The 16,992-nt window shown below is 32.1% G+C and overlaps 1 protein-coding gene across 1 annotated transcript in view; it reads right to left on the bottom strand.

Annotated features, from left to right (window-relative positions):
• Window positions 1-16,992, bottom strand: part of LOC107439698 (uncharacterized) — a 310,740-nt gene that overhangs the window by 138,002 nt on the left and 155,746 nt on the right. Inside the window, exons 51-56 of the mRNA XM_087152696.1 lie at window positions 15,756-15,881; window positions 13,814-14,055; window positions 9,066-9,244; window positions 7,656-7,918; window positions 4,902-5,032; window positions 2,952-3,240 (exon numbers count right to left, since the gene is read on the bottom strand). Coding sequence (XP_087008822.1) covers window positions 2,952-3,240; window positions 4,902-5,032; window positions 7,656-7,918; window positions 9,066-9,244; window positions 13,814-14,055; window positions 15,756-15,881 — 1,230 coding nt within the window. The remainder of the gene's footprint in view (window positions 1-2,951; window positions 3,241-4,901; window positions 5,033-7,655; window positions 7,919-9,065; window positions 9,245-13,813; window positions 14,056-15,755; window positions 15,882-16,992) is intronic.

The raw sequence follows: 16,992 nt of genomic DNA on the forward strand, positions 1-16,992 counted from the left end.
CAGCAGACCTCATCCTAGATAAATCATGACATTTTTCTATTTAGAAGCCAATCAGGTTCGACATACACGCGTTGCGTCACTTACAGGTATCCAATTAATCACTTCGCTTAATCTCGAATCACAAATGTCCAATTCTTTTGTTGGCAACCTATGGTCAAGTTTCTTCCTTTCCAAAAACTCAAATGGTCTCCATAATGGAGAATCAGTCTTAGTATCTACCTTTTCGAATTTGAGAAAACCTGCTCGTAGCTACAATATCTTCTACAATGCTTAAATTCACTCAAGAGTTCTAAAAATGTCGTCTGCTTTTTCATTTTGAAATACAGATTTTTTTACTGCTTTTTGTTATTGCTTAAATTAGCCTATGTGTTTCATAACTGTTTCAACCTTTAACTCGAATTAAAAGGGATGTCTAAGCTAATGTCACTTCACTTATCTGTCCACTGGCAATCCATCAATGATCAATCAGTTAGATAGCAGCTAAAAAGAAAACTTTTCTATTGGGATGAGAATACGTATCGTCCAAAAAGAATAGTGCGAACAGCTAGCTGATAATTGACAACCACAGAATTACGACAGCTGATTGATTTACTTAAAGATGTAGCTCAGCCTCTTGCTTGGATATCTCTATGCTTATATTTTATCTCTATGCTATATATCTATGCTATAAGCTATATATCTCTATGCTTATATTTTATATTTTAATATTATCTTGCTAAAGTAACCGAGTGAATGAATGGACTATATATTATATATATATTATTAACATTTCAAAAATTAAATGCCTTGAAAAATTAAAAATTTCGTTTTAAATATTTGAAAAATTGTTAAAATATTTAAAAAAAAATTTATGATTTGTCGAAGTTTTTCTAGATAAAAACAATTAAAAAATTCCCAATTTCAGCACATTTTATTGAATACAAAAAACGCAGTGATGGAAAAAACTTTCCAAACCTTCACAAACAAATCAGAATATTATTTCAATTTTGTTTTAATTTAATCATTCTTCAAATTAAAATCTTGCAACATTTTAAATCAGCTTAGAATAGAAGATGCTGGCTAAAGATTGGTAACAATTCTTACAATTATTAAAAATTGCTTCAAATAATGGCGTAGTATTTGCCAAAAAGGGCTATTTTTTTACAACGAATGCATCATGCATCTTAAAAATACCTTAAAAACACTATTTTAAACGCCTTAATTAACTCTTCATGTGTTTTAGTTTAACGGGCTTATAACTCAATACTTAGTGGACTTATAATTGGGAAAAAATTCTACCAGGAGACATTCATTGGATTTTGAAATTTTTGTTTTAGGAAGTATATTAAGTTCTTAAAAAAATGACTAAAGTAATTGTCTCATAGTTCATTCACAGAGTTGCCAACTTTCTCCGGGCCACGAATAAATTTTTTCGAGTGGTAGACTTTTTATGAATGATTCTTGGTTTAGTAAATTCGATTTATCGGATTTTTACTCACCACTATCTAAATAATTCGAAGGCTAATGTGATGCGCCACTTTCTTTCAGTTAAGCCATGTTGAGCCCTTTCATAAGTTGGCAAAATTAGTTGAAAATCTGTAAATTTCATTTAGTAGTTCTTTACCGTTTCTTAATATATTTTCATATATCCGGAGCAGTCGGCATCTCTGTATTCAGTGCAAGAACTTGCAAAAATTAAAAAATAATCTATATAGATATTTCTCTTACACGGCGACAAAAAAAGCCTCATTGCAACTCCCCGAATGGCAACGCTAGAAAATCGACCAAAGATTGCCGCTAAAAATGTCACATGCCAAATCTAGCTGAGATGGCTAAACATATAGCGCTTTTAAAAACGGAAACTGAAATAACCAGAGAGAGCATAAGCTAGGCAGAAGTGAGTAGTCTTTGTCGACAGATCTCTATTTTAGTATTTTGTCGAAAAAGAGTTTTTTTTTTCAGGAATTTATATATTGCGAATTTACTTGACGATTTTTGATTTATATCGCGAATTTATTTGCCGATTTTTGATTTATATAACGAATTTACTTGTTTTACTAGAATTTATTTGTTTATGCAGGTTTTTACATTGCAATTAATTTATTTCAGTTTTTAATAGACTTAATTGTAGCCAAAATTTAAACCTTTTTAAAGAGATATCAGTTTTAGAAATTTTATCGTAAGATTTTATACTATAGCACATTTCTAATAGGTTTAACGAATTACATGTCATTTATTTGAATTCAAATTTATTTTAATGACTTAGTATTTACTAAAAAGATGTAATTTTTTTAAAAAAAAAAGTTGTTATATGGATTTGAATGATTGTTTTGAATTCTTAGAATTTAGTGCATTTGCGATGTACCTAAGTTAGTAGCGAGTAAAGCAAGCTTGGTTTGCGAAGTAAACCATATAAGATTGCGTAGCAATTTTCGGGGGTTGGCGAGCGTTAGCGAGCAGGGTGCGCAGCCCTCTAGTAGTTTAAAAAACTGGCGAAGTTATTTCTATTAATTCAGCATGTTAGTATATCGTGATTTTTTAAGAAAATCGTAATACCGAAGCATTAATTTTAACGCAACGAAGAGAAAAAAATATTTTAGAAACCTAAAAAAATAAATAAATTAAATTGTTCATTCCATAGAATAAATAATTTCATCAAGAAATATTTTGTTAACTGGAGACCTGTGAAGGTTCCTAAATTTTAATTTTTGACATTCTGACAAGTTCTTAAACGAACAACAGGAGACTATTCCTACATCTTAAGTTCCAGTTTCAAATAAATCAAAATGGAAATTGAATAGAAAATAAATTTTTTAAATTTTGACTTCTGCCATCTAACAATTTCGTAAACTAAATAACGAATTATAAAATTTTCTCAGATATTGCTCTGTCCGGAAATTTTGCCAGAAATATTATTTTAAAACATTTCAAAAGTTATTCCGTTTAAAAATATAAAAGGTACTGCAACTTACCATGACTGGCAGGCATCCCCTTTATTTTCTATTCTTTCTCCTTCTCTGTAAGACACGCCATCGATGACTATGCAAGGTTTCTCGTCACACGTCTCTATGGGGACGCATGTGTTATTGATGGCACTTTTGTGAACTTGACCTGGTTTGCAAGGTTTGGGTTCGCATCCGTCCACGCAAGATTCTCTGGAACATGACTGGGATTCTGCTGGTTCTAGGTAGTTCTCACAATTTGGTGGAGGACAAAAAGAAATACAGGGTGAGTAACGGTCACAGGCTTCGCACTGAACAGCTGTAAGGATAAATAAAGTAAATATATTCAAATGAGGATAGGGTATACTTAGTGCTGAAAAGGAATAAAGCAAAACAACGAGAATACAGCGGAAATAAAGGTACTAAAATAGACATGGTATAACTACGTTGTTTCTACCAAACTCAAAATTCTTGGTGGTTTCCTCAAAACATTTTGATGGTTTATGTTGGTTTCAGTGCGATCCATGATGGTTCAACATCATTTGATGGTCACCATCATCCAATATTTTCCATTATGCCTTCATGGTTTTGATATACAAACAAACTTGCATCATTCCATGATGGAAAATGCTACTTTAATAATATGTTGGTTAACCATGAAGAGAAGTTTGATTCTCATAGACCAACAAACCATGATGATCCATGATGGTACAACAATCCATTTCTATGATAGTTTAATAATAATTATTGTTGGTCAGCAGGAATACACAATAAAAGCAATTTTTTTTCATGTTGGCCCTTCAAACATCAGTCCGAATTCCTACATTGGGGTGATGGTGGTTCTTGGTTGTTCCAACATTTGATTTCTAAGAAACTACTATGGTTCAACATGAACAAACCATCAAAGAAGTTGCTATTCTTATGTTGGATCATCATAAATCAAGTCGACTTCCTACATTGGGGTGATTTTTACTTAGTGGAATACCATAAAATATATAACGGCTCATGATGGAATTATAAATTGTTACCATCAGCAGTATGCTGGTCGATCAATGGAAAACCAAAACAATTTTTGACTTGGGTGAAAACAAGAACTTTACTCTGTGTCTAATCGCAAAATGGCAGTAGAAAAGTAAGGAGACAAACGCGTGCAAAATTATTGAGCCAATTGAATATTGCAATTTTATGAAGTTAATGTGTTAAATATTTGATGATGGAGTTAATATATAGTTCAAATCTTTTTCTCACAATTATTAACTTCTTTCAAATTTATTCTTTGATTCCTTTGAATTTTCAAAGTTTGACATATATATATATATATATATATATATATATATATATATATATATATATATATATATATATATATGCATTTAAATTCTTATAAAATTTGTAAATCTCAGTAGTTTTATAGAAATTTTTTTTCAAATATGTTGTTATTGATTTTTTTCTTTCTTCAAACTACTGTGCTGCTGCCTTTAGAAGCTAAAGTTTAATAAAAAAAAACAGCGTAATTTTGAACTTTTTATTTTTTTAATTATTTTTAAGTAAAGTTCTTTTTAACTCTCTAAAAGTAACTTTTTTCTAAACAAATGCATCAACTTGTTTATTTTTGACATATTTTCATCTTTCGTATTCGAAACATCAAATGATAAAATAAGCGATGGATGAAATAACTACAAAACTTTTTAAAAATAAAAAGCTTTAATTAACGGTTTTAATCTAAAAAAAAGTTTTAAATCGTACTTGTTTTGAGATTTATCATATTTTAGAATTCAACTGGTATTATTAATTTTAATTTTATTACACATTTAATTATTTTTTACCACAGGATAAATTTATGTTTCTCACAAATTCAAGCATAGATATGAATAGACTGAAATTCATCAAATTATCAATTGAATTTGCAATAAAATTTTAAACTGTACTAGTGTATTGCTAAATAGTAGGTTATAACATTCCGAACGCTTCGTTACTTACGACACAATTCTTGAGATCTCCACTTTATGATTACGCCTTTACGAGCGCATTTCAAGGCATAAGCTCCAACAACTGCGCACAGGCACTCACAGTCACCACCAGAATTGCAGGCACATGCATCCAACACGCACCTTAAAAAATAATAATCGAAATATCATTATAAAAATTTTTATTTTACATTTCTGAATTCTCGGGTCTAAGCTTTTTACGTCTGACTGCCCACAATTATGTTTACCAAAGGGAAAAAAATCACCGATTAAAAGGATTAGTGATTTAGAAGGATCAGTAAAAAAAAATCACTAATTATTCTGGACTAAGATAGAGTTTTTTTTTTTTTTTGCAGAAGAGTTGAATTTGTAAATTAACAAACTAATTGGCTTATTATTGGACACCCTTAAGTGGTCTCACTAACCCGAAACAAATGCATCTTAGTATAAGTGCTAGTAGTAATCTCTTATAATCTCTTATAGTATTAATCTTAATTTACTCAGTATTAATCTCACCAACGGATAACAAGCTATTTGAAGTGATTAATTTTTCATTTTTCTTATTGTTAGACGTGTGTTGAATTTAATGAATTATGTAAATTTAAGTGGATATTCAGTTCTGGAAGTTTTAAAAAATCACTTTCTTATTGTAGATATATTTCATAGTATTTCTATATATAACACTATGGAGTATATGGGAGTGAAACCGTTTTGCTCGAAAACTCTTGACGTGATCAAACGTGTTCATCAGCTCGGGCCTTTTGCGTCATATGAAAACCAGTCAGGCGATAATTTAATGAGTAGAAACGGACAGTATGAACAGTAATGAATAGTTAAATTCGCTTATTTGGACGTTTTCTCCAAAACACTTCTATTCCGTTACAGGTGTGGCAGAAATTGCCAATTATTTATATATTACGATGATCTTAAATGACAGTATCATAGGGGTTGGCAGCATGATGAATGTCATGATTATGCGAATTGTCAACGCGACGTATAAGTTTTGCAAAAGGAGTAAGGCAGATCGCTTTGTACCAACACCTCCCAGAAAAAAGAAGGCCTCAGCACTGATCAATTCAGTAGTCTGACGTAACGAATATAAACTGCGCAGTAGATGAAAAATATGAAGGATGTCACTACGTTAGGGCTAGTAAGCTGCGCAGTTGTGGATTACGAAAGATGTCATTACGTTTGGACTACTAAATGATGAAATTTCTTGTTTATGGAGCTGAGGGCCTTCTCTTTCCAAGTTGGTATTGTTTGTATGTTTGGGACACCGTACCCCTATCTCCAGCAAAGAAGCCATATCTGCGTACCGGAAGGAAGCAGTACACACCAACGAGATGTATGAGTTCGAGAAAATCGTGTTGTCTGGTTCAGGCTTCACCAGGTAAGTTAGAAAAAAAAATTGAAAAGGAAAGTTATGAAAACTTTAAACGTGATTTACCAGAAATTTATATTTTCTTCGTTGGACGTTTGGATTGCAGAAAAACTAGATGTTCGATTTTGATGTGGCATTGGAAATTTGTAACCAATTGTTGTGAATATGGTTGGATCCAGCAAATTTGACGGAATTCAGTTTTTTTGATGTACGCTTTAATGCCAAAAAGACAATTTTTGTTATCTTATTTTTTCAAATAGCCGCCATTTAGTGGAAAAAAGCCTCTTTTCAAATTTTGTTTGATTCTAACTATGGCAGAAATCATACATAATCGCTAAATTTTGGTCTTGTCTGTCTCAGATTATGCAGTATGGAGATAGAGCTCCATTCGTCTATTAGTTCTCGGCATGTACTGCCATCTTCGCTATCGATTTTATACGTTAATTCAAAATTTCGAGTTGCAAAAAATTTAAAATGTAGCTGAAAAATGACGAAATAGAGCCATGAAATCATTATATATATTATCCCTTCGCTTCATTTGTAAAAAATTAAAGAAAATGAGGCAAAAAATAAATTGAACATCTAGGCTAGAAAACGACTTTAAACTTTTTTGTTAAGGCTCTCTTGTTAAAGCCATAGTGTTCCTTTCTGCGAATATCTCATCATCAAAAATAAATCATCTGAAAAAAAACACAATATGTGTTTTCTTAAACTCAAACAATTAGATGAATAATCGCAAGAAGCTAAAGAAGAAAGACATGCTTGATATTATGAAAGCTGCCTTTGCCTGAAAATATTATGAAGGTGGTACACTTTGACTTGTTTTGAACACTCTGAAACATTAAACTCTCAATTTTTAAAACTCGCTAAATATGAATGAAAAGACTGAAAGAGATGAAAGTGTCCAACGAAATTATCAAACTCAGTATCCAACGGAAATTAAAAATATATATAAATAAATGTGAAGAAGCAAAACTAGAAAAACTGAAATGATCGAAGGAGGCAAATTTCGGAAGAATGCCATTTCACAGAATGCTTTGATGGAAATGTGGTGAAGAACTCGTGTCGTTAACTAGAGAATCGGCATTCACGTTAATGAAACAAGTTTCCAGGGCATCAAGAGAAGCTGATGTCACAGTGACAATAAGATAGTCTTTAATGATCCAGCCTCACATCTAGCGAGTTTTGAGAATGAATTCTTAATTTTCATTGCTCGATTGTCGGCTTTCACCATCACATGAGTTTGTAATTCATTATTATTTCATATTGGCAATTTTTGCTTACAATGGCGTTTTTCTACTATCTTTACTCATAACTAACTCTTAAAACAACAATAAATACAATTGCGCATCTTAAAGTGCAAAAAATGCAGCAAAAAATATTTACCTCTTATAGTAATCTTCCACTTCTACTTGATAATGGCATGATCTGAAAAGATCCGACTTTAAGACACCACATTTTTCCTTGGACCAGCTGCGACGCTCTGGGTTAGCTTGACATGCATCACTTGGCTGTTTGGCTGCTTTACAGAATTTGTGCACTCGCCAACTATCGGCAAAGTCTTTTGAAAGAACGAGTGGCAATCCACCTGATGGGGATCGGAAATCATCAGATGCATCAGAGTTGAAGTCCCCACAGAGGCCTTGCAACTAGAATACATAACCATATATTACAAAGCGTTGTTAGGCAAGAGCTGCAGATTTCTATGGGAATAGAAAGTTTGCTCGTCTGTGTGTATATCCCAATACTCCAGGTTACATTACTTGTGATAGGATCTGAAAGTTTGTACTCTAGGTGTCGAAATTACAAAACAACAAGCCTGCAGCGTTAATCCCTTCAATTACAAGCCTCGCCTCACTAGGGTGAGTGAATTGTTGCCTTTCTTTTGCAGCTATATGAAGTTATAAAATACACTGTATTCCACCATTTTTTTAAGTGCAAAGGCCATTGCCCGGTTCTGATCTAAGTTCTGCGAAATTAGTAGCCAATTTTGTTGGTAATTATAGTTGAAAACTACTTGAAAGGATGAGAATCATCCGTTAATGATTTGGTGAACGTAGTGTGATTTGGGGTGATTTGGGGAGCTTATCATGCTATCAGCTAAATTATTAAACTGCTATAAAAGAACGTATACTGAATCTATTAGAATGTAATTTTCGGCAATAATTATTCGAAAACATAAAATTAAGATAATTCAGACAAATAAAAAAACTTGAAGGCACACGAAGAAGTAGTACATAGCAGAAAAGCGCCTCTAGATACGTACGATGATCTATGTGGTTACGGGTTACAGTTAAATTTTCCCTCGTTTTGATATGCCTTTGTTCGCTGCATACTTTTGATCGCTACATTCTTTTCTGCTCCCCTCCGCAATACCGAAATAAAAAATCTGGAAACATTCCAGAACTAGAGCTTAAGAATAATTAAAAGAATTTTCTGGTCTAACACTACTTCATATAAATATCTACTAATAAAGGAAAAAGTATCCCCCAATCACGAGGAAATTTTGAAAAGAAGATGGAGGTTGACAGGACATATCGTTCGTCTAAAACGGGTCAGTCCTGCTAGCATCGCACACCTTGGCATTAGATAGAAAACGCAATAGAAGGAGTCACTTACAAAAGTGACCAGAGAAGAAGAAGTCAAATATCACTGTAAATTTCGAAGAGTTCAGAATATAAATATTATGCAAGATTTTAAATTATTCACAGACACATTAAATAAAACGGAATTATTGTTTGTTAAATTAATATAGTTAAACGTGTTATTATATCTTATTTTAAGTTTGAAACTTACTTTGTTTTTCCAAATAGGTTGAGCGGTGATATAAACTCTTGTATTTCTGTCCCATTGAACTGATATCCCGATGTCTGTATCCACAAGAACAAACATTCCAAAGGAAGTAACAGAAAGTTTTGAATTTTCGGGAACTATAGGCAGTGGATGTGTTCTTGTTAAGGACACAGAATTATCCCCTGTAAGATAATGTATTTAGAATTCAAATAGAAATATGGGATTTTTTTCTGTAACAACACAAAACGAAATGCGTAATTTTGGTTATTTCTTTAAAAACACTAAAAATAATTAATGCGATCAATATTAAAAGGGGGTATGTTACAAATCTGCACTTTCGAGAAAAATCGCAAAATTTTTTTTTCAATTTTGGAAAAATTGTTTTAATTGCTCCCAAATTTCTGGATTCTCTTCTTCAGGGAGACTGGAAAATTACTTCGTATTTGATAATCGGTGATAGATATTCAAAAACAAACAATAAAACTTATTTTCGTAAAAGTGTTACACCCCCTCCCCTTTTAACATTGAGCTCTTCTATTTTTACATAAAAAGATATTGGAATATTTACCTGTTACTTAATAAATAAAAACAAAAAACACGAAACCCATCCTTGGTAACTAACAAAGCAAACGCACTTCAGTAATGCAGCAAGAACGCACTTTAATACAAAACTCCCCTAGTTACGCTTTTAGCTCAATTTACGCTTTTGTTTTCAATTTTTGCACTCTGGCAATCTTGTTACGAAAATATTTTAAATCATTCTTAAAAATTTCACGTTGATGTAAGTTCATTTGAATCCGCTACTCGCTTTCAGCTTACATTTCATGTTTTATTCTGTTTTCTCTTTATATTTTATTTTCTATTTTTACGTGATATTTTTATTTATATTTACTATTTTATTTGTTGTAATTTTTTGTAAAATTTTTTGTATGCTTCTCACACTATCGTATTGTTATGTTACGGTGAATGATCGAAATAGGTGGTTGTTGACTTTCACCGGTGAATTTGGAGAAACACCAAAAACGTAGGTGTATGACAACAATCACATAGTCGCTTTGGTGAATGTCCGAAATATTTTTTATATCCAATTTTATATTAATTTATTCGTTGATAATATTATATTTATTTGATATATTTATATTTATTGTATATTTTAATACTTACTGACGATAAATTAGACATCAGTGTAGGGTATACCGAGCCAGTTAAGGTTAAGTGCCACTGCCAGGTATACCCTACACTGATGTTTTTTTAAGGTCAAGTGCCATTGCCCGGTATATATTTGCCCGATACTTGGTGTATACCGGGCAGTGGCACTTAACCTTAAAAAAACATCAGTGTAGGTTATACCGAGCAAATGTATACCGGGCAAATGTAAATGTATGGCCTGATACTCCAAACACTGATGTTTCTTCTGATCTATCGTCAGTAAGTATTAAAATATCGAATAAATGTAATTATATCCACGAATAAATTCATATCAAATCAAATGTAACAAATATTTCGGACATTCACCTAAGCGACTATGTGATTGTTGACATTCACCGGTGAGTGTCGGACATTCACCAGATTTTGGTCATTCACCGTTACAGATATATTTTGCTTTGGCTATATTGATGCAATATTAGAAAGCACTCTTTTTTGCGGATATAATCGTGTGAGCTGATAAAAAATTACATATTTTATATTCTGGATTTTTAAAAAATTCCCCCCTCTGGTTTTTTGTTATTTTTCTTTTTTCCCCTATTTTCATTGTTCTGTAATTTTTCCCTTGTTTTTTCTACATTTTGAACTAATATATATATATATATATATATATATATATATATATATATATATATATATATATATATATATATATATATATATATATATATATATATATATATATATATATATATATATATATATATATATATATATCTCCATGTATATATATATAGGCAAGAAACTATTAGCTAAAATGACAAATATCATTCATAATTTTATTAAGATATCAAATTACATCAAATTGAGAAATGAAGAAAGAAGTATTTTACTTGATAATAAAACTCAAGACACTTTAAAAGAAATGCAAACATTTTTATACGGAAGCAAATAGAAAAGATATTGGTTTTGTTGAAGTGCCTACATCTTTTTTTTTCTTTTTAAATTACTCATCTAACGATTCTTGAGTTACCAAAGTCCGCACTTTAGAATACGAATGAGTATTGATTTTTCCTTAAGGATGACTACTAGACATTCGATCATGCCTACTTTAAGAATAAAAGCAGTTTTCTATCTTCAGATATCTTTTTTCATTCGATTTTACAGCAAGAAATTTTCAGTTTAGAAGAAAAACGAGTTATAGTTCATCTTCTTAAGTTAGAATGAGACATTATAATTAAAATTATTTAAGAATAACACATTTCTTAGATAAAACGATAGCTGATAAATGTAAATTTATTACTTTTTCAGACAAAATTAGATAAGGTTTAACAAAATAAAATTACCATATTATTTAAAAAATATTTTCATCAACATTCTTCATATAATATTAAATTAACAGAAAGAAATATTATATCAATGCAAAGAAGAATATAAACCAAAACGAGTTTTCTAATGATAATCTATTGTTTTTGCCCAGTTGTGTTATTCTGTTACACATCATAAAAAACATTATATTTCACGATTGGTATTCCCGGATTTACTTCGATATTGATAATAGTTCATGAAAATGAGATACAGTTACTTCCTTAAATATTAAAATGCAAAAAATATAATGAAACATGAAAAGAAAGAAACATAATAATCTGCTTTATTTTATTTTATTACGGTTTGTTTTCAGTTTAAAAGAAAAATGAGTTATAGTTCATCTTTTTCAGTTAGATTGAGACATTATAATCACCTTTTTAAGAGTAACACATTTCTTAGATAAAACGATATCCGATAAATGTAAATTTATTACTTTTTTAGACAAAATTAGAAACGGTCTAACAAAATAAAGTTACCATATTATTTAAAAAATATTTTCATCAGCGTTCTTCGTATAATATTTAAATTAACAACAAGAAATATTATATCGATGCAAAGAAGTATATAAACCGAAACGAGTTTTCCAATGATAATCAATTGTTTTTGCCCAGTTGTGTTATTCTGTTGCACATCATAAAATACACTATATTTCACGATTTGTATTCCCTGATTTACTTCGATATTGATAATAGTTTATGAAAGTGAGATACAGTTTCAAATCTTACGTCCTTAATTATTCAAATGCAAAAAAATAATGAAACAGAAAAGGAACAAAACATAATAATCTGCGTTATTTTATTTTATTACAGTTTACGAACTGGCGACCCAATTCTGAACTTATCTATGTTCATCTACGTAGTCTAGTAATTTTGTACCAACAAGGGAACTCCTGGATCAAGTATTGGAAGAAACTAGCGTTTGTGGAGGACTTTTTGATGGAAATAGTGCTCATTTGCGCCTAGACGGAGAGGAAAACAGCGAAAACCTTACGTTATCGTACCTAATGTTAACCTAATTTATGATACTTTGCTATTATTATTTAGGTATTTATTCTATGACAGCCGACCCAATTTTGAGTTTAAGACCATCAATGCTTCACTGCATAGCCTTGTAATTTTCTGCCAAGCATCCGGAGATATTAGCCTTCGTAGTAAACTTTTTTGAAGAAACCAACCAGCATGTGTGTTACATGGAGTGGGAAGCCACGAAAAAATCTCCCGTGGTTAGCTCGACTACAAAGGGACTATAATCCAAGAACTGTCAACCACTGGGGATATTTTACATCAGCACTGCTGTCGGTGCGAGCAGTGGACACATTTCGCATAGATCATACAGCACAGGGATTGGAACCTGGTCACTTCATTGAACGGCAAATGCTCAATCCCCTAAGCCACGACGGCTCACATAAAGATATATTTTATTTTATAACCGTCGTTGAACTGTCGATCCAATTTTGGGTTTACGACTAGTAATGTTCAACTACATAGCCTTGTAATTTTGAACCCAATCCAGAAGACAAGGGTATTCCTGGATCAAGTACTGGGAGAAATTTGCCTTCGTTAAGGAATTTTTGATGGAACTAATTCACATTTGCGTTACATTGAGTGGAAAACCATGAAAACTTCCCACAGCCAGCCTGACGGCAAGGGGACCCTAACCCATGATCCGTCTACCACTGAGGATATTTTACGTCAGCACTGTGGTCGGTACAAGCCGGATGTGAAATTTGTGACGACCAACCATCGCCGGGATTCGAACCCGGTTAAACTCATTGAAAGGCGAGCGCTATATCCCCAAAGTAATCACGGCTCACATAAAAATATTAAATTAAGAAAATATACGCATCTTCTTGATTTAGTTCTTTAAGAAGTTTCTAACGGTGCAATATAATTTCCTTAAAGACCGCTCTTTATATTAAAATTTAAAATCACTATCAAAATTGAAAATTGAAAAGTACACACATTGGGGAATTGCAAATTACATTTAAGAGAGAAAAAGCTAAAACTTTATCAAAATATGAAATCCGCACAGAAAAGCGGAATTCTTAAGCCGCAAGGCATGTTTGATTAAGGAAACAGGAATTGGGAGTTTGTCTTCTAGTATGCCTAAATTAACAACAGTGTTTGTAAAAACTTCAGAAAATTACTTATTATTTAGCTACTATGAGATATTGAAAAATATGCCGCATCAAATAACTTAGAAAAATAAATTAGATTGAGTTTGAAAAAAAAACGTACCCAAGGTTATAGTTAGCGTCTTCCCGCAACTTGCTGCTGAGTCAATATCACAAGGAACGTTCTGGTAAGCCACTGTAAAGAAATATTTGTCTGACACTCGTGCTTTAACTAGCACATAATCACAATGTCCATCAAAGTCATATAATTTCCCATCAAATGTCTCGAAGTGAGAATCGCCCCATGCACTGCATACTCCAGGACAAGGATTTGCATCGCATTTCCAAGAACCACCAGTACAGACACTGAAATAAATTAAATACAATGAAATGGCTTTATTTTATGACATTGCCGGCATTGAACGCGCGGCCCAATTTTGAGTTTACGACTGCCGATGTTCAACTCCGTAGCCTTGTAATTTTGAACTCAGGCACGTAACTCCTTGATAAAGCAATGTGTCAAGCTAGTCTTCGTGGAGGACTCTTTGATGTAACTAACTCGCTGCAGGGAGAGGAAAACCACAAAAACCTCCCACGGTTAGCAAGATGACAAAGGATTCTAACACGTGATCCGCCAACCACTGAGGATATTTTACGTCAGAACTGTGGTCGATACGAGCCAGGAGATAAATTCGCAACCAGCCACAGCTGAAATTCGAACACGAGTCATCGTGTTAAGAAGAGAGGGCTAAAACGTGTCAGCATTCAAGCATAAAGCTGACCATTGAAGGCGCTCATAGCGAAATTAAAATTTAGAACATTTTAAATTTAAGATTTTAAAAATTAGAAATTTCATTTTTCCTTTGTTATTTCCTGCATCAAGCGTTTTACTGAATGAACGATGTGTCAAAGTTGTGAATTTTGTTTTTGCTTATTTGGACAAAATCTCGTCTTGACTGATTTATATCTAAAAATATTTTTGTCTTTGTTTGTGAGATAACTGTAAGCATCTATATATATATTTCTCTTACACGGCGACAAAAAAGCCTCATTATAACTCCCCGAATGGCAACGCTAGAAAATCGACCAATGATTGCCGCTAAAAATGTCACATGCCAAATCAAGTTGAGGTGGCTCAACGTATAGCGCTTTTAAGAACCGAAACTGAAATAACCCTAAGCTAGGCAGAAGTGAGTAGTCTTTGTCGATAGATCTCTATTTTAGTATTTTGTCGAAAGCGCTTTTTTCACGAATTTATATATTACGAATTTATTTGACGATTTTTGATTTATATCACGAATTTATTTGCTTTATTGTTGTTATTAGTTATTCATTGAAAAATGAATCTCAGCCGTGCTGTTACGCTTTAAGATTTTATACTATAGCACATTTCTAATAGGTTTAACGGATTACATGTCATTTATTTGAATTCAAATTTATTTTAATGACTTAGTATTTACTAAAAAGATGAAACTTTTTTTAAAAAAAAAAGTTGTTATATGGATTTGAATGATTGTTTTGAATTCTTAGAATTTTGTGTATTTGCAATGGATAAAGTTAGTAGCGAGCGAAGCGAGCTTTTTTTGCGAAGCAAACCATATAAGATTGCGTAGCAATTTTCGGTGGTTGGTGAGCGTCAGCGAGCAGCTGGCGCAGCCCACGAGTCATTACTGTATTGCTAACTGAGTCACATGCATAAAGTCTTAAACTTGATTATACAATATTATGATTACACTTAAAAAAATTGTCCTTTTAAGATTACACTTTTTTTACATACGATACACGATAATATAGCTCACTGGTGAATCGATACTTTTTAAAATAATAATTTTACCAAATTTTTGGGACTTTAGTGATAAATGACAGAAATGAATGTTGGCGTATTTTGCTTCCTTTTTCATTGGAAATTTTTTCATTTCTTTGCTTTACATTTTGTATACATATAAGATACTGGAGCTTGAATATTCGTTAGAATTTCGTAAATATCATTTTAATATTAAAGTGTTTTTTTTTAAAAATATTAATTCGTACGAATATGTTTTAAAAATAAATGCAAAATTGTTTACCATTGGTTACAATCCATTGTAACTTGTTCGCCTTCTAAGTAACTTCGGCCTGCGTGGTGGCAGGGACAGTTTTGTGGTTTGACACACTTTCCGGTTGACATATCCATTATATATCCAAGTTCGCATCTACAATATTAGACATATTTTAATAAATACGATAATCTACTGTTTCGAAAGACGTTGGGTATATGTTTCTTCATTCATTAGTCGCTACATTTTTTTCACTACTTTAGGACCACAATAAGATATACAGGGTGAGTCTGAAGAAGATGGCAAAATTTTACTGTGTGAAGGAAAGCATCTACACGAGAAATATTTGTCATAGAATGTACGATGGTAACCCAAGTTGTGAGAATTTAAGAGGTAGTTACATATTACTACTGTTACATATTAAGAATTAGCACTAGAATGGGAAAAAGATGCTTTAGAAAACCTTTATTATGAAAACTCTTGGCAGGCCTGTCTTGACATATGCTTCTGAAGCCCAAACAATGACAAAACTGAATCAAAATTGTATCGCAATATTTGACAGTAAGATTTTGCGGAGTATACTTGGTGGCGTAAATGGAAACAGTAACTGCAGAAGAAGATTTAACATTGAATGTACAAGATGTATAAGCAACCCGATATTATTGAATACATAAAAATAAGCAGAATGAAATGAATGGTCCACGTGATTCGAATAAGTGATGAAAATAAAACAAAAAAGAAATTGCTTTTTAGACCAACTGGAATAAAAAGCGCGGAAGGCAGCGGTTGAGATGGTCTGACTCGGTGGAGTCTGATTTTCCTTCCATTAATGAAAAGAATTGGAGATCAAAGATAAATCGGAAGTTGTTGTGGATAATTCTTCAGAGAAAGACATTGGCCCACATTGGGCTGTCTGGCCAACTATGATGATGACGAGTCTCTACATTTCCTTCACTACTTTAGGAAAATAATAAGATATGAAGGGTGAGACTGACCAAGACTGTAAAATTTTACTGGGTAAGGAAAAGCATATACACGAGCAATAGTTTGGATATGTTTGAAGGTAGTTCACCTCTGTTACATTTAAAGAATTAACACGAGAATGGGAAAACTTTAGAAAACTTTTTATTCACAGAAATATGATTGATATACAAAGAAATTGCTCAAAAGAATAAGATATATTTTATGTACTGTGAGCCAAAAAAACAGCCCACCCTGAATAACTTTTGATCTTTTGAGGATGTTTACGTTATATGACAAAATTTTA

The sequence above is a fragment of the Parasteatoda tepidariorum genome, chromosome 10 (genome assembly GCF_982258835.1).
Source record: "Parasteatoda tepidariorum strain Cologne lab strain chromosome 10, Ptep-v5.0, whole genome shotgun sequence".
In the NCBI taxonomy this organism is placed as follows: Eukaryota; Metazoa; Arthropoda; class Arachnida; order Araneae; family Theridiidae; genus Parasteatoda; species Parasteatoda tepidariorum.